Consider the following 21,604-nt stretch of genomic DNA (forward strand, 5'->3'; position numbering starts at 1 on the left):
ATGGGGCAGATAGATAGAAAAGAGTAAATATGGCCATACATAGTAGATAACTCTCGGAAAAATCTTTTTGCCCACAGCTGTTTCCCCAAATCTGCCCAGAAATATATTATTGTTTAAACGCAGTTACATTTTGAGTACTATCTGTAAGGCATCACTGCTTTTCGTATTGTTTCAACCCCATTAACAACCAATACTTTATTTGTTTGACAGTTTTGACAACTGGAAAAAGCAAAGTTATACATCATATGGCTCACAACTATACCGTTACCCAGTGCAACTAATGCATCAAGGTGAAAAATGTCATCCGGAGGTACAATACAGCTACAGTACTGTTTTGAGACAATGAACAATTCATGTGAAAAGAATAACTGGTCAAACAGCATAAGGATTCCCATGTATGTGTTCATGGTAAGCACCATCTTGGTCACAATGGCTGGAAATCTTGCTGTCATCATCTCCATAGCTCATTTTAAGCAGCTTCACACACCAACAAATTACCTGATCGTTTCCATGGCCTCTGTGGACTTTCTACTGGGATGCCTTGTTATGCCATATAGTATGGTGAGATCAGTGGAGAACTGCTGGTATTTTGGAGAAATCTTCTGTAAAATCCATACAGGAATAGACGTAATGCTCAGTACGGCTTCCATATTCCACCTCTCCTTCATCTCCGTGGATAGATATTATGCAGTATGTGATCCATTGAGATATAAGACAAGAATAAATATTTTTACAGTGCTTTTAATGATCATTGCTAGTTGGGTGATACCTGCTATTTTTGCCTTTGGTATGATCTTTCTTGAGCTTAATATAAAAGGTTCTGAATCCTATTTCTATAATGAGGTCAGTTGTGTTGGAGGCTGTTTTGTGTTTTTTAGTGAAACATCAGGGATAGTGGCCTCCATGTTGTCCTTCTTCATTCCTGGATTCATTATGATCTGTATTTATGGAAAAATATACATCATAGCCAAGAGACAAGCAAGATCAATTAAAGATACCACCAATCAGATCCAATTCCAGATTGAACTTGATGGAAATCATCATGGGTCCCGATGCAGAGAGAGGAAAGCCGCCAAAACCTTGGGAACAATTATGGGTGTTTTCCTAATTTGCTGGTCTCCCTTCTTTTTCTGCACTGCTACTGGTTCATTTATGAAATATGTTACACCACCCATTGTCATCAATGCATTTGTATGGATTGGATATTTAAATTCAACTTTTAACCCAATGGTCTATGCATTCTTCTATATGTGGTTTCGGAGAGCGCTCAAAATGATAATGTTTGGAAAAGTTTTTCAGTTTGATTCTTCTAGAACCATTTTATATTATGAGTAATCCATATCAAGGTATGCAATAAACAAAAATGTAAAACAATGGACACCAAAACAATATCATGGAACTGAATAAGAATACCGAATGAGAAACTCTAAGTAATATTGTATCATAAACTTCTGTACATCCAAAAGACTTTCTTTATTGCACTACTATGAGTATCTATATATATATATATATATATATATATATATATATATATATATATATATATATATATATATTAGTTAAAAATATACACGAGGCTTAATTAGATGTCTATTTGAGTAAACTGAATAACTGAAATATCGATTCACTAAACCTGAATATCCACCTTTTAACACCATGTTGTTTTAGGTCTAATATTCTGTGCTGATTTATTTTTAAAGGGGTTGTACAAGATTAGAAAATTGCTATTTTTTCCAAAAAAACAGTGTCACACCTGTTCACAGGTGCAACTCCGCTACATCAACTTCAATAAAACTGAGCTGCAATACTAGAAACAACCAATGGGCAGATGTGGTGCGCTGTTTGTATTAGACAGCAGGGTCATAATTCGTCATTTCATTTTTATGATACACAGCTCCAAATTCCCCCCATAGTTGTAGAGTTAAATTATACAATTCTGTCCTTCTGCAGTCGCTTCTAGTGTGAGTTTAGGAGCGTACTGCAAACTGTTTTAATATTATGTTCAATGTATAATCAGTATGCAGCGAGTCTTTAACTCCCGTCTAGTAAAACCTGCAGGCAGACAGAAATGTATAATTTAACTGTTTCTCTATGGCAGGGATCAGTGAACCTGTGGCACCAGTGCCTTAGCCGGCAAATGGGGCCTGGTTTGCTGGCACACTTCCCCCTCCGGTGTCCATTGCCGTTGCTAGCTTGGCGGAACTGAACACAGGAAGAGAGTGCTGCGCTTCATTCTGGCTTGGCAGCACTAATTACCAAAAGATAGAGCAGTGCTTCATTGTGTTTGTCACTGCTGAAAACTTGGCAAGCACACAATGCAGCACTGCTCTTTATCCTGGTGTTCAGCGTATAATGAGGCGCTGCTCTCTCCTGGTGATCGGTGCCGCAAGGACGGAGCTCAGTAACCGCTCTGTATAAGAAAAAGTTAGCAAAAGTTGTCAGCTCTCTCCTGTTTACAACCCCCTAAGCCTAGTGTTCAGTAGCCATGGTCTCTCCTATGTGTACCCCCCAAGCTGTTGTTCAGTAGTCGCTTTCTACTGGGTACAGCAACCCCAAGCTGATATTCAGTAGCCGTGGTCAATTTTCCCTCTAACTCTTGGCAGCTCCCGTGCGGGGCAGTTAGGGAGCAGGGCAAGTCTCCATTAATGGTGGGCGATCTTATGACCAAAAGTAATACCCCCAGTAAACGCTAATATAGCGACTAAATATTTAAAATAAGTTTTCAATTACTTTTTTAAATACTATAATATTACAGGTACAGCAGTAAAAGAAACAGTTATAAACACCAATTATAGGCATCAATGAAAGAATCCCTCATTACACCAATGTCCTTATAGATAGCGCCACACAGACCCCCTGTAGATAGCGACGCACACACACCCTGTAGACAGCATCACCCCTTGCAGATAGCACCACACGCAGCCCCCTGCAGATAGCACCACACGCAGACCCCACCTGTAGATACTGCCACAGAGCCCCCCCTATAGATAGTGCTACACAGACCTCTGTAGATAGTGCCACACAGACCCCCATAGATAGTGCCACACAGACCCCCTGTAGATACTGCCCCGCAGACCCCTCTGTAGATAGTGCCACATAGACCCCCCTGTAGATAGTGCCACACAGATCCCCCTGCAGATACTGCCACACAGACCCCTGTAGATAGTGCCACACAGACACCTGTAGATAGTGCTACACTGCCCCCTCCTCCCCTTTTATATAGCGCTGCACAGCAATTCCTCCCTATATATAGCGCTACACAGCTCCCTCTCCCCTTGTATATAGCGCTACACAGCTCCCCTTATCCCCTTCTATATAGTGCTACACAGCTCCCCTTATCCCCTTCTATATAGTGCTACACAGCCCCCTTCTCCCTTGTATATGGCGCTACACAGCCCCCCTCCCCTTGCAAATAGCGCTACACAGCCCCCTTCCTCCCATTGTATATAGCGCTACACAGCCCCCTCTCCCCTTGTATATAGCGCTACACAGACCCCCTCCTCCCCTTGTATATAGTGCTACACAGACCCCCTCCTCTCCTTGTATATAGCGCTACACAGCGCCCTCTCCCCTTGTATATAGCGCAACACAGTCCCCCTCCTCCCCTTGTTTATAGCGCTACACAGCTCCCTCCTCCACTTGTATATATCGATACACAGCCCGTCTCTCCCCTTGTATATATTGCGCTCCACAGCCCCCTCCTCCCCTTGTATATAGCGCTACACAGCCCCCGTCCTCTCCTGGTATATAGTGCTACACAGCCCCCCTCCCCTTGTATATAGTGCTACACAGCCCCCCTCCCCTTGTATATAGCGCTACACAGCCCCCTCCTCCCCTTGTATATAGTGCTACACATCCCCCTCCTCCCATTGTATATAGAGCTTTACAGCCCCCTCTCCCCTTGTATATAGCGCTACACAGCCCCCCTCCCCTTGTATATAACGCTGCACAGCCCCATCCTCCCCTTGTATATAGTGCTACACAGCCCCCCTCCCCCTGTATATAGCGCTACACAGACCTCCCTCCCCCTGTATATAAAGCTACACAGTTCCTAAAAAAAAAAAATACGATTGTGCTTACCTTCCCCCGTTCCAGCGACAGACGGAGCGCTACACTGCCTCTCCGGCACGATGCATGCACAGACCGGTGTAAAGATGTGACATCATCACCCCAGTCTACGCGACTCACAGCGCCTTATAGTCTGCAGGCACGGTCTCAGTCTTTCCTGCCGGCAACGTCTGTCTGCTGTGTGGGCGTGGTAGCTGGTCAGAGACTCAGTGTCAGACTGGCTGCCATTGCTGCTGCATGCCGTATGCACTGGGAGTGACTGTGAGACTCACCAATCCCAGCCCCACTTGTAGCTTTCCCATGCTAATTAAGCACGGGAAAGCTGCAAGTGGGGCTGTGACTGGTAAGTCAGACACTCAATCCACCCCCCCTGCCTGGTCTCTGGACATGAGGTCAGGACCAGGTGAACCACTCTTTACTGGTCCCAGCACCGACCCAATGATGGTCTGTGTGTCTCTGACTGAGGTCACACCAGTCAGAGACAGTCATAGGCTCCTGCCCCGGATCCGCTCTCCTCCTAATTGCCGGCTGCGCTTCCCTTCTTATTTGCACTGTGTCTGCGCATGTAAATTTTGGCGCATGCGCAGTGCAAATCATCGGAGGGAACAGAGGAAATCCCGGACAGTGTTTATTTCTGCCGGACGCTACGGACGGCAGAAAAAAACACTGTGTTTTTGCGGATTGTCAGTAAATTTACGGACGGTTGGCAACCCTGGACCTGCAGCCTATAGTATTCATCTGTATGTGCATCCTGAGGATGCACAGACAAGTGAATGTTGCTGTTGCTGGCACCAGACCCCCCTCCGGTGCTAACGCCACCCGCCGCCTGTGACAGTGCGCAGGCTTTAAAGTTAGTGAGCGGGCGGATCGTGGAAGGTGCGCGGCCGTGCAGCCGCGCACCTTATAGGGAACACTGCCCGTGGTCTCTCCAGTATGCACATCCTCCTAGCTAGTGTTCAGTAGCCATGGTCTCCCCTGGTTTTTCAGTAGCCTCGTATGCAGTACAGATGGATCACCTTTACAAAGAAAGTCAGGGACAAGGGTCACACTGAAATGTAAGTTTAATTAACTGATTAATTGGTTTATGTCATATATGTGGTAACAGTTTGTCTTATATGACTTTCATGTTTGCATGGCACACTGAATACTTTGTCATTGATTCTTTTTAATTTTATTTTTATCGGCACGCTATACCAAAAAAGTTGCCTACCACTGCTCTATGACTTTGGAGTTCTAGATGAGAAAAACAGAGCTTTAAATGCTGCGAAGACAAATTAAGACATTTATCACTGAATTTTGGACCTATATAGATATGAAAAAAGGGTCTTCAGGGGTGGTTTTTCACTTTTAGATCGTTTTATTTGACTGTTACACTGCACAATCATAATACCAAGTAAATAAAAAAATCCTATGAAAGGCATGGGGCATCTGGCTAATCTCAATATGAATGTTACAGTTAACTTTGTAATATTGTACTGTGTGACAGTGTTTTAGAAAACACCAACTACAGCTCCATATCAATAAGGCCAATTATAGTCTGTAATTTTATCCGTCTTTTAAAATATTGTGTACAATACACACCAACATTTTTTCTAGTTTATAAAAGGAATAAAAATAGTTTTGAAGCTGCAAAAAAATGTGAGAGATAAATGCACAACACGTATGACATGTTCGCAAAACTTCCTCATATTATAGACCAGATAAAAGCACTTACCTCAGACAATGCTGCACTAGCAGTAAAAAGAACAAAATCTTCATCTCGTACGTTTCAGAGAATTGCATTTATTAAAGTACTTCCTCTCAATATACTATGAACCGTTGTCAGTAACACTTTACAATTTTAACGTATTTTGGAGTGAAGAAAGTGATGAAAAATGTACGGTATAGGATTACAGTAAGAAATTCCAGCTTTCCTGTATACTAGGTAAACTTATGGATGCCTATTTACTGTCTGTACCATACCTCACAAACATCCCATTTTTTGCGAGATTGTCCCCGAAATGGCCCTCAAAGAGGGTAAGGTTTATGTAAAAAATGTCCAATATGGGTGTTCCTGGGCAGTTAGGGAGCTGGGCTTGAAATTGTCCCAGGTATGAGGATTCAAATGTTGAGAGATAAGTCCTGTAAAGCAAGTTGACTGATGCCTGTACTATTGAGATCCCTCTGATGTTTAGTGGACTGAGGTCTGTACTAAAGAGAGTCCTGTAAAGTGGATGGACTGAGGCCTGTGCAAAAAAGAGAGAGTGGGATAGTGTTTTTAGAAGCAAATAAAAAGTGGTAGCGTCATGATGCGGGGTGTGGACCCACTGGGACGTACCGCGTAGCGGGATGGCAGCTGGCCAAACAGGTATGGTAGGGAGTCAATAGTCCACAAAGGTTACCTGAGGCAATGTAGACAGAAGCAAGGCAGGCTCGGCTGGGACTAAATGGCAGGTAGACGTCAGGCGTGGAGTAGCAGAGCAGGCGTGGAAATGCAGCACAGCACGGCAACAGTTCAGCACGGCAGTAGATCAGGATAGTACTGGATAGCATGGGAAACAGGATACAGGTACGGAAGCTGGAAGACACTTTGGAGACCATTTGCAAGACAGACTTTGGGAAACAACAACAACACTCAGGCGAGGATCAGAAGGACTGGGGCCTTCTTATAGTCCAGGAAATCATGTGTGTTGATGATAATTTCATGCGCGCGCTGGCCCTTTACGAGTGGGTATGAGCGCACGCGCACCCTCCAGGAGGCAGCCTCGATACCCGGAAGTGCGTGCCGGCGCCTCACAGGGGGGGACGCAGCACAGCAGCAGGATGTCCATGGCCGCGGTCGTCGAGGGGTAAGTTAGAACGACGGACCACGGCCATAGACGTTACAGGTAGTTTATAAGCCCTTCTACTGTACTACTATAATCTGCAGGCAAGTTGTTTGTGTTATTGCTACCGTTGATAATACTGTTGTAATACAGTAACAAGTCAAGTTAATTGATCTTCAAAGAGACAGTACCCTTCTTCTAACCAGAACTTGCACTGGACTGTGTATATCATCTACTGGTCTTAGACCAGGGGTATCAAACTCATTTTCACCGAGGCCCACAACAGCCTTCAAAGGGCCGATTGTATTTGTAAGACTGTATAAATGTAACAGCTCGCTTAACTGTTAAGGAGTAGTTACATTTATATTAATCCACAGTTCCCCAGATGGTAATAATGATCTCTCAGTACTCGACAAAATAAAAGTGCCACCTCAGTAACTGTGCCCCCAAACAGTAATAATGCCCCATTTACTGTGCCCCTGTAGATAGCCCAACACACACAGCCCCCTGTAGATAGCCTAACACACACAGACCTCTGTAGATAGCGCAACACACAGAGCTCCCTGTAGACTGTGCCACACACAGCCCCCTGTATAATGTGCCCCCTCTTGTACAGAGTGCCACACAGCCCCCTCTTGTACAGAGTGCCACACAGCCCCCTTTGTACAGAGTGCCACACACAGCCCCCCTTGTAGAGAGCGCCACACACCTTCCCTTGTATGGAGTGCCACACACCTCCTCTTGTACAGAGTGCCACACAGCCTCCCTGTAGATAGTGACACACAGCCCACCCTGTAGCTAGTACCACACAGCCCCCTTGTAGAGAGTGCCACACAGTCCACCTCTTATAGATAGTCCCACACATAAGGCCAAGAGTGCACAGGCCACATAGGCATACGTCCCAACTTTCAAGTATCACAAAGAGGGATACATTTTTTTCCTTTTAAGCCACGCCTCTAATCCCACCCAATCCCCACCCATACATGCCCGGTTAAGCCCACACAGTATCATGCTCCCATAGTGCCTCCCACACAGTATAATGCCCTTTTGCTGCTACCATATAGTATAGTGCCCCCATAGCTGCCCCATAAAGTATATTCCCACACAGATTCTCCAAAGAGTATAATGCCAAAACAAATTCCCCCATACAGCATAATGCCCCCACAGCTGCCCTATACAGTATAATGTGCCCATACAGTATAATGCCCACACAGATGCCCCCATACAGTATAATGCCCAAATAGTTGCCCACATACATTATAATGCCCCATAGCCGCCCCCATACAGCATGCCCCCATAGCTGCCCCCATACAGCATAATGTCCTCATAGCTGCCCCATACAGTATAAAGCCTCCCTAGCAGCCTTTATACAGTATAATGTGTTCAAAGCTGCCCCTAGTGCCAGTGCCCACATATAAAGTGCCAGTGCCCTTGTAGATAGTACCACAGTGCCCATGTAGATAATGCCCCTATATATTGCCACAGTGTCCATGTTGATAGTGCCACACCCCCCACAGATAGCTCCACCCCCTGTAGATAGCGCTACCCCCCAGATAGCACCATTGGGACTCCCTCTAGGAGCAGATCCCCAGCCATAGCATAGGCCGGGGATTCCCTTCCTAGAGGGAAGCGCTGATGTCACTGTCCATATGACAGTGACCTCAGTGGCTACTCCTTGAGTGGAATCCCCGTTGCAGACTCTGGCCGGCGATTCCACTCCTGGAGGAGCCCCTGACATTAGTACCCGGCCAGATCATCGGCAATGGGGATTCCACTTAATCAGTAGTCACTGACGTAACTGTCCATATATGGACAGTGAAGTCAAGAGCTTCCCCGGGCACAGTGCTTAAAGTAGCTCCCTCTGACGGTTCCCCGCTTCAGTATTGGGTTCAACTCTATCTGCTTCCTGAGGACACAGATATAATTGACAGAGGGACATACCCCCAGAATCCGGGACTGTCCCGCTGAATCCAGGAAAGCCCCAGAGTGAAGAGCGGTAACTTACCACTACAACTCTATGCTCTGCCTGACTGAGTGAGGTCGGTGCCCGGGAATGAACCAGTCCAGTCACCTGACCTAAATCAGTCATCTGACCTCACGTCACTGATGTGAGGTCATGTGATTTAGGTCAGGCGACTTAAGTGGTCCACTCCCGGCAGTGACCTCACTCAGACTTTCTCACTTGGCCGTGGCCGGCATATTTTCAGATTGAAAATATGTCCGCGGCCGCTTACTCTTCCCTTTGCACAGCGCATGTCCTTTTTGGCTCAGTGCAATTTTTTCCGGGAGAACTAAATCCAGAAGGTGCTTTTTTCTGCCGGACACTACGGACAGCAGAAAAATACACCTGTTTTTGCAGGCTTAGAAGTCCTGATGTTGTGGCACTGCATGTAAAAACCTGATTCAGGTTTTTACATGCAGTGGACCTCGCGGGCCACATAAAATTAGATGGCGTGCCGGATTCAGCCCGCAGGCCTTATATTTGATGTTTGCGTCTTAGTCCCATAGTGGCACTGTAGAGTAGCCAGTCGCTGACAGTCACTTAGCGCGTAACCCAAACTTGGTGGACTCGTTGCTGTGTATCCCGATCGCAGGCCCCGGTAAGGAAATCAGCTTGTGATATCATCTGTTCCTTATTTGTACTACTACTTTAATAGAACTTATAGTACCGTACTGATGTGTTAAAGGGAGTCTGTCACCAGAATGTCTGAGTTGAACTACTAACAGGGTATTGTGTAGGACACTAACCCGTTTCTAACGTTTATTTTCATTTTCTGCTTACTGCCTCCTTTGTAGAGAAATATGTTTTATTAAGTTTAGGTGCAATGAGTGTGTTACCATTGCACTTAAGTGCTCTTACTATGCTCCCCAGTTCAACCCCCCTCCCTCGCTTCTTACAATGATTGACAGGGGCCAGGCAGCATAATTGGCACGTTAATGCCTGGCCCAGTACTATCTGTAACGCACACGCGTCCCTGCTCTTCACTCGGCGCATGTGGAGTATGATCTTTCTGCTCTACGTTCCAATTGACAGTACTGCGCATGCGCCGAATAAAGAGCAGGGACGCTGCACATGCGCAGTAGTGCCGATTAGAGACCCAAGACGCAGATCATTATCATCCATTCCATCCTATAAAGGGGAACCTCATTTACGAGTTTTTATTGCTCTTATTATTTGCATTTCTCCCACCCATAACCAGGCAGTGATCCCCTTCCACAAAACACACATCACTGCAGGGGCGTAACTAGGAAAGACTGGGCCCCATAGCAAACTTATGACTGGGGACCCCCTCCCCTGGGTGTCACACAGCCCCCCCTTGTAGATAGTGCCTTTTGTATAGCCCCCCTGTAGATAACGCCATACAGCCCCCCCTCTAGATAACGCAATACATCCCCCTCTATAGATAACATCATACAGCCCCCCCTGTAGATAATGCCACACAGCCCCCTCTGTAGATAACATCATACAGCCTCCCTGTAGATAACGCCATACAGCCCCTGTAGATAACGCCATACAGCCCCCTCTGTAGATAACATCATACAGCCCCCTCTATAGGTAACGCCATACAGCCCCCTGTTATAACGCCATACAGCCCCCCTGTAGATAACGGCATACAGCCCCCCTGTAGATAACGACATACAGCCCCCCTGTAGATAACGCCATACAGCCCCCTCTGTAGATAACGCCATACAGCCCCCCTGTAGATAATGCCAGACAGCCCCCCTGTAGGTAACATCATACAGAGCCCCCCCTGTAGATAACGCCAGACAGCCCCCTATGTAGATAACGCCATACAGACCCCCTGTAGATAACGCCATACAGATCCCTTTGTAAATAGCGCCATACAGCCCCCCTGTAGATAACGCCATACAGCCCCCCTGTAGATAACGCCATACAGCCCCCTGTAGATAACGCCATACAGCTCCCCTGTAGATAACGCCATACAGACCCCTGTAGAAAACGCCATACAGCCCCCCTGTAGATAATGCCATACAGCCACCCCTGTAGATAACGCCATACAGCCCACCCTGTAGATAACGCCATACAGCCACCCCTGTAGATAACGCCATACAGACCCCCTGTAGGTAACGCCATACAGCCCCCCTGTAGGTTACACTATACAGCCCCCCCTATAGGTAACGCCATACAGCCCCCTTCAGGTAACGCTATACAGCCCCGTATGTAGGTAACGCTATACAGCCCCCCTGTAGGAAACGCTATACAGCCCCCCTATAGGTAACGCCATACAGCCCCCCTGTAGGTAACGCTATACAGCCACGCCTGTAGGTAACACCATACAGCCCCCCCTGTAGGTAACGCCATACAGCCCCCCCGGTAGGTAACTCTATACAGCCCTCCCCTGTAGATAACGCCATACAGCCCCCCCTGTGGAGAATGCCATAAAGCCCCCCCTGTAGGTAACGCTATACAGCCCCCCCTGTAGGTAACGCCATGCAGCCCCAACCCCCCAAAAAAATCTGACCTATAGTGTGTCGTACAAATTACATGTATCCCCTATCCACAGGATAGGGGATACATGTGTGATCGCTGGCATCAATAAGGAGAACGGGGGACCGAAAGTCCCCCAAAGTTCTCCATGACTAACCTCTGACTTTCGGTGTCTGCGCAGCTCAGACCCCGGAAGTCCGAGGTTTGTCATGGAGAACTTCAGGGGACTTTCGGTCCCCTGTTCTCCTTATTGCTGCCAGCGATCACACATGTATCCCCTATCCTGTGGATAAGGGATAAATGTCTTTTGTAGGAACAACCCCTTTAATGGCAGAGCGGGGAGATACCTCCCTGCTCTGCCGTAGTGTTCAGTGGCGTCGCGCTGTAGCAGCCATAGCGGCTGCTAGTGTAGCCTCCGGCCATGGTGGGGGCCCGTGCCGGCGGGCGACACGTGCCCCCTCATGCCGTGGGCCCCGTAGCAGCCGCTACGGCTGCTATAGCGGTAGTTACGCCACTGCATCACTGCTATTGAGCTGAAAAGCGGCATTACCAGCAAACCGTTTGTTCTAATTAAATATGGTTATATTACTCAGTGCACCTATTTACCAGTGTGATTGCAACATGAGAACATTAACTTTGAGAATTTCAAAAAGGACCATTGTTATGTAGAATCATTGTAAACTGTAAAATGAGGGACAGGACCATAACTATATGGAGTACAGAGGCAGGGCCGTCGTTACGGGCGGCAAGCTGGGCAATTGCCCAGGGTGCCCATCCTCTCAAGGCCCCCTGCCCAGTGGCGGCACTATGGCAGCCATAGTGGCTGCTACGTGGCTTGTGGCATGAAGGGGCCAATGACGCCCGGCACATAACATTTATGCAAACCCCCTCATGCCCAGTGGTGTCTCTAGCACTGGGGGACACAGGACGCAGATACTCAGGACGCAGATACAATTGAATACTATAGGCTACAGGTCAACTTAGGCCTGCAGTCTATAAGACGCTGGGACAGAATCCCATGCGCAGACTGGTGTGATGACATCACTGGATCACGATGGCTTATGCAAGGGTCCCGTCTCAACGTTTCGAAGCTGTAGAGCTGCTCCGTCCATCGTGGTAATGGGGCTAGGTGAGTAAAACATTTTTGGGTTTGTGGGGCTCTGTGGAACCATCTACAAGGGGGGGCAGTGTGGCACTATCTACAGTGGGGGCTGTATGCCACTATCTACAAGAGGGCGGCTGTGTGGCACTAACTACAAGAGGGGTGTGTGGCACTATCTACAAGAGGGGGGCTGTGTGGCACTACTTACAAGGGGAGCTGTGTGGCACTATGTAAAAGGGGGCTGTATAGTACTATGTTCACGGGTGGTTGTGTGGCACTATCTACAGTCGGGGCTGTGTGACATTATCTACAAGGGGAGCTGTGTGGCACTATCTACAAGGTGGGCTGAGTGGCGCCATCTACAAGGGGTGGCGCTGGGGCACTCTCTAAAAGGGGGGCTGTGTGGCATTATCTACAAGAAAGGGTGTACGGCACTATCTACAAGAGGGGGTTGTGTGGCACTAGCTACAAGGGGGCTGTGTGGCACTATGTCCTACGGGACTGTGTGGCACTATGTACAAGGGGGCAGTGTGGCACTATCTACAGTGGGGGCTGTATGCCACTATCTACAAGAGTGGGGCTGTGTGGCTCTAGCTACAAGGGGGCTGTTTAGCACTATGTACAAAGGAGCTGTATGGCACTGTGTACAAGGGGGGCTGTGTGGCACTATGTAAAAGGGGGTTGTGTGGTACTATGCACATGGGGGGTTGTGTGGCACTATCTACAGTGGGGGCTGTGTGACATTATCTACAAGGGGAGCTGTGTGGCACTATCTACAAGGTGGGCTGTGTGGCGCCATCTACAAGGGGTGGCGGTGTGGCACTCTCTACACGGGGGGCTGTGTGGCATTATCTACAAGAAGGGGTGTATGGCACCATCTACAAGAGGGCACTAGCCACAAGGGGGGCTGTGTGGCACTATGTCCTACGGGGCTGTGTGGCAATATGTACAAGGGGGGCTGTGTGGCACTATCTACAGTGGGGGCTGTATGCCACTATCTTCAAGAGGGGGGCTGTGTGGCACTAGCTACAAGGGGGGCTGTGTGGCACTATGTACAAGGAGGCTGTATGGCACTGTGTACAAGGGGAGCTGTGTGCCACTATCTACAAGGTGGGCTGTGTGGCACTATCTACAAGAGGGGAGGCTGTGTGGCACTATCTACAAGAGGAGGGCTGTGTGGCACTATCTACAAGGAGGCCTGTGTGGCACTATCTACAAGGTGAGGCTGTGTGGTGATGTCTACAAGGAGTGGGGGGCTGTGTGGGACTATCTACAAAAGGGGTTGTGTGGCATTATCTACAATAGGGGGTGTGTGGCACAATCTATAGGGGGCTGTGTGTGTCGCACAATCTACAGGTGGCTGTGTGTGAGGCACTATCTACATGGGGGCTGTGTGTGTGACAGTATCTACAGTGGGCTATATGTGGCGCTAGCTACAGGGGTTGCTGTGGTGCTATCTACATTGGCACTATGGCTCTATCTACAGGAACACAAAGCGGGCATTATTACGGTGTGGGGGCACAAAGGAGGCAGGGTTACTTATCGGACACTTTTATTGTGTCGAGCACTAAGGGATCATTATTACCATCTGGGGCACTGTGGAAACTAGTTTGTTTAGAGGATGGTGTATAGGTGGGGTGGGTGTTGGAAAAGCAAGAAACTAACATGCCTGTGCGACAAATTCTGCAGAGATGAGTCATGGCTGGAATAAGTGGTCACAATGGTCTGGGCCGGATGGAGAAAAAAAGGAAAGGTGACTGACTCTAATCAGAGAAAACATCACCTGTGAGTCACTGGATATAAATGTGCTGTAATCACTTTTATGGTCTGCAGAGCTCCTTTATAACTGACATCTACCACTATAGGGTCACTATATGGTGGTAATATTGGTCTTTGGATAGTAGTTTTTATTCAGTAACAGTATAGGGGTATTATTCAGTCACTATGTGGTTATGGTGTGGTGGTTTTACTTGGACATTATATTGAATTATTATTGGTAAAATTGGTCTTATAATAGTGAGTTGTGTTCAGTAACAGTATGTAGGTAATATTTAATCTGGTATAGTGGTATGAACTGTATATAGATAATTTTTTTTGTCTGAGAGAGGGGACATATGCTTTGGGGCTTGCAACACTCCTAGACGCGCTAGAAATCCATGATGCAGTTCTCTGCACACCGCCTTCTGTATTGACTGCAATATTGATACAATAATTCAGAAAATTGGGCCCGACTTTTATCTTTGCCCAGGGCCACACTTTCTCTAAAACCAACCCTGTACATGTCACGGCTATGAGTATGTGTACCCACTGGGCCACTCCGCCGTAGCGGAGAAGCAGCTGGCCAAACTACAGTCAATAATAGTCTTTAGGACGAGTACCTTGATAAAAGATTAGGCAGACACTTGGCATAGCAGACGTTTGATGTAGCAGATGTTTGATGTAGAAGACACTTGGCACAGATGACACTTAGCACAGATGACACTCTTAACTCCAACACTAGACTTCGTACTGGAACAAACACAATTACTGGATATGGGAACACAGGATACAGGATACAACTAAGGGACCATTTGCAATGACGAACATGGGCACACACAACGCTCAGGTAAGGAGGAAGAGGGCAGAGTCCTTTTTTATACAGGCGTGGAGAGTAGGGAGCTTTTTGTAGGTGCGTGTGCGCTCGTCAGCGAGCTTAAATGGCCAGCGCGTGCACCTATAAAACAGCTCCATACCAGAGGCACCCTATTCAGAGCAGAGGAAGAGAGAGACCGCGTGTTCTGGCGTCTCCGAGTATGGTGACGCCGGCTGGAGCACATTGGTATGCGGTCGCGGCCGCTGGCAGGTATGTGATGCCGGCAGTCTGTGACCCCAGCCATAACAGTACAGAGGTTGTGGTCACACCCAAGTTCTGGAGCCTGTGGTGGCCCCAAAGGTTTCATGAAAAGGAAAACACTTTACAATTTTCTGTCATATCTTGTTAAGTGTAAAAAGACTAAACAGTTAGGCTGGGTTCACACAAGCACATTAACGTCCGTAATGGACGGACGTATTTCGGCCGGAAGTCCCGGACCGAACTCAGTGCAGGGAGCCGGGCTCCTAGCATCGTAGTTATGTACGACGTTAGGAGTCCCTGCCTCTCCGTGGAACTACTGTCCCGTACTGAAAACATGATTACAGTACTGGACAGTTATCCTGCAGAGAGGCAGGGACTCCTAGCATCGTACATAACTATGATGCTAGGAGCCCGGCTCCCTGCACTGAGTTCGGTCCGGGACCTCCGGCCGAAATACGTCCGTCCATTACGGACATTAATGTGCTCGTGTGAACCCAGCCTTAGAATGAAAAAAGTCTGTGGGAGGAATTTATCAAGACTGACGTTTCATATGGCGTTTTCTAATATAAAGAATGCTGGAGTAAAATGTGCCTCTTAATTAATTAAGCGCATCTCTGGCTGTCTGTGAGCCAGAAAAGGAAATCTATGCCAGCTACGAGCTAGCATAGATTTATGCTATAATTTACAGTTCCTGGCATAAATTATAGTGAAATTGTCGAGGCATGGGTGGCCCAGCCCTTACACCAAGCCACACCCACTTTTTTAATGTGGCGGAGGCGGCATTAAACGGTCAAAAGTTGCAAATTATTGAGTAAATATGGGGTGCACAATATTTTCAGATTTATTTAATGACACAGAACTGGTGCATATTTATTGATAGATGTCCCTCTTTTTTTTCAGCGTAAAACAAGGTTGAAACTTAAAAGAGATGGGTAAGAAAAAAGGGGCTGCCTTTTTTTTATTTTTTACGAGGCAACACCACTCTTATCAATGGGATATATCTGGTATTGCAGCTTCCTGAAGTACCAAGATCTCAAGCTTACTCATAAGTGTCAGACTGAGGTTCTTTGGGCCCACCAGAAACAATTATTGTGAGGACCCACCCTCCATTTATATAGAACATGTGCACAGACAATGTTAATTACAGCATACATTTTGTTTGTAATTATTACAAAAACAACATAAATCAGCAGTAAGGTTAAATTGGTAAGTTGTTAATAAACCCATAGGAAATAGAACATAGTGGCAAGTGATTGTCTTCTGCTGGACCTTTAGGGCCTATTATTGTGTTAGTCTGGGCCCACCAGAGGATTTTCTGGTACACTGGTGGGCCAGTACAACATTGTTACTTATTACACCATACAGAAGTCCGGCATTTTAAGTTGACATCCAATTTTGCATATTGATTTTCAGTTATGTCTTTTTTTTTACATTTGTTAATATATTTGCACTTATTGTTTATAACAGATAATACTTCATCTGCTGTCATGATCCTCTCCCTACTATGCCTTATGTCACTTTGATATCATCTGGCCCAACTCTAAACAGTCTATCCCTTTACTAATGCAAATGTTTTTCATGTTTCAATTATGTTTTTGCAATTCTCTGTCCTTTCAAACCAAATTCATAGGTGTGTGTGGGTTAAGTGGGGGGAGGGGTGTGGTGGTTTGATGCCCAAGACTGCAATAATACTATTCTTACCTGCATTAATATTCTTAAAATTGCAATCTTGGCATGTTATGAGCCAGTCTGATTTTTTCATTTTTTTATCTTCTAGTATACAGAGTATAGAATCCAAAGGAAGCCCGTGATTAAAAAGTGAACCAAATCCCTGTAACAACGTGCTGCAAAATATGATGTAACTTGGAACAGCGCCAATATAGACATTTAGATATTATGCTGTATGTCCCAACTCTCCCAGCCATTTTTCTCTTCTTGAGAATGGATTCTTACGAGAGACTGCCCTCATCAACACTCTGTACAATTTTGAGGTCAAAACAATTAGTCAGTTAGAATATAATAAATTAAAAATCTTTTACCTTGAACATATTTCTAACTCTGTTCTATAAAATGACAAATTTTAATTGATAATACTTAAACAACAGATAAGCGAATCGATTCTACTCTAGTTAAATTTGTTACAAATTTCCCCAAACTTTGGGATTTTAGCAAATTCGGAAATTTTAGGATTCATCCATTAAGAATCGGTCAAAATGACGGCTTCCCTTTAACCAATTCAGAAGAGGACAAGAAAACAGAGACCTAGGGCAGTGGCCTGGTGGGCTTCCCCATAATGCCTTGCAGGCGCCCTCCCTCTAGCCCAGCCAATCATGAGGGGTATAGGTGTGAGTCACTGATGACTCAGTAGATGACAATCATATGAACCAGGAAATGCTGCTGCAAATAGGTAGTGGATTAATGTCAGTGAGTGTGTTTTATAGTGAGAAGAGAATAGATAGTAAGATTTACAATAATTTGATAGAGAGATAGATTTTAGAGAGAGATAGGAGTCATTCAGTGTCAGTGTGTTCGTTAAGCCCACCCAAGCAGCCATTGCTGTGAGTGAGTGATGCTGCAGCTATAAAATTTACATGACTGAAATGCGCAGTTGTGTTGGTGGTGGTAGTAGTGGCACCTGTAGCCATGGTGGTGGTAAAAATACTGGTAGCCGTGGTGGTAGTGGCACTTTGGGTAAATAGAAGGGTGGGAATCATTAGGGGGTGCAAGTAGCCCATGATATATCACAGTCTGAGTTTAGTGGCGTGGATGTTGGGGGTGACAATGATGATGATTTTGTGTTGGACAGGGTCTGGGAACTGGATCCGGGTGATGAGGAGGTGATGACATCAGAGTAGGAGGGTGGTGGCAGCAGCAGTTCTGCCAGGGGCAGAACGTCTTCTACTGTGGTCAGCTCTGAAGCAGGTGATGTCGCTGCTGCTGTTGGTGTAGGCTCAAAGCTGTCAGGCCTAGGGCAAGTTCAAGTGGTGGTGGCAGAAATTTTGCGAGCGTTGATGGTGGTGGATTTGTGCTGGCATCTCCCGTTGGAGAATTTTTCTCAACAACGCCAACCGACAAAACCAACGCAGTGTGCAAGCTCTGCAGTCAGAGAATAGGCTGTGGCTGTTCAGACAGGAACTACGAGTTCTCCTTCAGCACATAAAGCGGCATCACCTGCTCACATGGAAAAATCTAACTGGCCAGCAATGTAAGCGAAACCGTCCTCTTCCTCCCCATTGTCATTTTAGTAGTCAAGTCACATTCAAAAGTAGTACATGGTTGTTATTCCAGTTTCTGAACATATATGGTGTATTACCGTACTCGGGAGAAATTGCTTTACAAATGCTGTGGTTCTTTTTTTCCTTTATTTGTTGAGAAAATGACAAACACAACAAAAGTTTGAACAGCACATTCCAACAAAATGATACAAAATGTGTGTGCAGGTGCAAGAACACCTGTGACTGCAAATATACAGCAGACAAAGTGCACATTTTGATCAAAAGTGTTTGCCCACCTGCCACGACAAGGCAACCTCTGTAAGGTGGAGACCTACTGTGCACATACACCCAGAACTGGGACTAAGCTTACATATATATCTGGGGATGGAAGGAACCAGCATTAAACTAATTCAAATCAGCCAGGGCAGAATGGGAGGAGTGCAAGAACAAAAATGGAGGCAGTCACTAACCCCACATATTTGAATCACATAAACACAACAAAAATTTGAACAGCACATGCAAACAAAATGATACAAAACGTGTGTGCAGGTGCAAGAACACCTGTAACTGCAAATATACAGCAGACAAAAAAATAGCGGCAGGTTCTTAGTGCACATTTTGATCAAAAAGTGTTTTTTCAACCTGCCACGTCAGCGACCTCTGTAAGGTAGGGACCTACTCTGCACATACACCCAGAACTGGGACTAAGCCTACACATATATCTGGGGATGGTAGGAACCAGCATTAAACTAATTAAAATCTCCCAGGTAAGCAAACACTTTTTGATCAAAATGTGCACTAAGTACCTCCCTTTTGTAAGTAGATTTAGCATGTAATGCATACTTACTGATATTTAGCAGTTTAGGTTACATTAGTGTTCGCAGTGTGCTGTCGCCATATTTTTGTCTGCTGTATATTTGCAGCCACAGTTGTTCTTGCACCTGCATACACGTTTTGTATCATTTGTTGGAATGTGCTGTTCAAACTTTTGTTGTGTTTATGTGATGTAATGTATATATATGGCGGATGTCGGGAAGGGGTAAAACCGACTGCTTGTTACCACCAGCATCATCTGTTTACCCATAGACATTTATGTTGCAGACACTTTGACATTGCTAATAATGTTTGAGCATGAAAGTGGTTGTATACATTCCTAGAATACCTCAGAGTGTCACACATGACTTTTCAGGGCAATCAGGATACTTTTGATTTGCAACAATTTTATTCGGACCGAATTGAAACTGACGGCCGGTTCGATAGAATCGAACCTGAAACTAATTTAAGGAAATTCATTTATCTCTAATTGTAACATTAATTCAATTGTCAAATTAAGTTAGTCTTTCACCTCTGGAAATTGTATTAGCTTCCCCTTAACTAAAATATTTGGGACACCAACCAAAACGTCTATTGTGAAATTCTCCTGTAGATGGATAGTGTGCAGTATATTGTGCCAGAATGAAGTTTTTCAATCGCTGCTGCCTTTTTCCCTTTTGCCCTAATCCAAATTCTTTGAAATTGGAGTACCGTCAGGAATAATTTATATGGGGTTCTATTACGATTATGATAGTTTATATATATTTTGGGAACTTGTAGGATTTAATTCGTTTCACCAAGAATTGAATGAATAAATGAATTAATTGTTTCTCTATTATATACAGTACACTAGCCGGATAATACAAATTTGGAGCTGCTAGCCCCACTTTAGTCACTGGATATGTAATTTGCCTGTACTTTATCTTTGGCATCTTTCCTTTTCAAATTATGTCATTCATTATACCTACCATGACTCGGTATAAAAAAAAAAGAGTCCTTTACATTACAGTGAGATTGCTAGTATCGGGCATCCAAAGCAAAAGACCCAGAATTTTGGCCCGGTGCCTCGGGATGAGCACTGCTTTCAACTTAATCCATGGCATCAGGATGCCCACTGCCATTTAGTATCGTAGTCCACAGGCTGGTTTATGCCGGTGGCCTGCGAGACACCGGAAGCTCACTGAGGAGGTGCAGGCAGTGCAATAAGATTACTGCATCTGACTGTGCCGGATCGCTGTATGCATAGACAGGTATAACTGAGCTCATCGTAATAACGGACTTCCCATTCAAGGGACTAGAAAAACAGGAGAATTGTTGGCTAGTAGGTTTTTTTTAGCCTCCATATGCCTATGAAGCAGAGGTGTATCTTGAAGTTCCTGGTCCCTAATACAAAATCTGTAAGAGGCACCAATATAGCTATTCCCCTGCTTTAAAACCCAGCTCTCAATAATCTAGAATACATGACATCCCCTCTGAGCCCATTTTAAATTGCTGCATTACAATAGCCACAATTTTTTTATTATTTCATTGAGGTATGGCACCATTTTGGGACACGTATAATTTATTGATTAACTTTTATGAACCTTTTCCGGGAGGGCGGATGAGAGAACCCACCAATTCCGATATTGTTTTCTTTTTATTTATGCTATTCATCATGGCGGTTCAATAATGCTTTTGTAATGACGGGGTAGGGAGACAGACTGGTGAGCCCAAATCTACCCGCCACTCAGTCCCTGCCTACTTGCAACGGCCCGTCCTAGGCGACGGCGTACAACTGGGCGACGGTCCCTACTCTCACTATGTGCACGACAGACAGACAGACAAAGGTACAAAGAAGCTAAGGGAAAAGGGCAGATGCCCACGGCAACACCGTGAACTACAAGAGTAGTGAACGAGCCGAGTCAAACCAGGAGTGTACGAGGTACCAAACGCAGAGCAAGAGAGTAGTCAGTAAAGCCAGGGTCAATATGAAGCAGAGGACAAATAGTACAAGCAGCAGAGCCAGGAAACAAGCAGAATCACAGGCAAAGGAGAAGCTGGAAATTAAGGTATAAATAGACAGAGGGCGGGAGCTAGCTCCATCTGGCCAGGCTGTGATAGGCTCTCCCACTCCTCAGCCTCCCAGCCTGAGTGGTAGACGAAGGAGTCACTATATCAGACTTAGGAGCAGGTGCAGACTGACTAACCATGGGCGTCGACACAGAAGCTGTGTCTGGCAGATCCTTTACAGTACCCCCCTTTTATGAGGGGCCACTGGACCCTTTCTAGGTGGACCTGGCTTATTGGGGAACCGAAGATGGAACCTCTTGAGCAATACCC

At 45.9% G+C, this 21,604-nt stretch overlaps 1 protein-coding gene across 1 annotated transcript; it reads left to right on the top strand.

Annotated features, from left to right (window-relative positions):
* Positions 1–216: 216 nt before the first annotated feature.
* Positions 217–1,336, top strand: TAAR1 (trace amine associated receptor 1). Its single transcript, XM_075864311.1, has one exon. It carries the CDS (start codon positions 298–300, stop codon positions 1,333–1,335), a length of 1,038 nt encoding a protein of 345 aa, XP_075720426.1. The 5' UTR covers positions 217–297; the 3' UTR covers position 1,336.
* The last annotated feature ends 20,268 nt before the right edge of the window (positions 1,337–21,604 follow it).

Source organism: Rhinoderma darwinii, chromosome 4, assembly GCF_050947455.1.
Source record: "Rhinoderma darwinii isolate aRhiDar2 chromosome 4, aRhiDar2.hap1, whole genome shotgun sequence".
Taxonomy (NCBI): domain Eukaryota; kingdom Metazoa; phylum Chordata; class Amphibia; order Anura; family Rhinodermatidae; genus Rhinoderma; species Rhinoderma darwinii.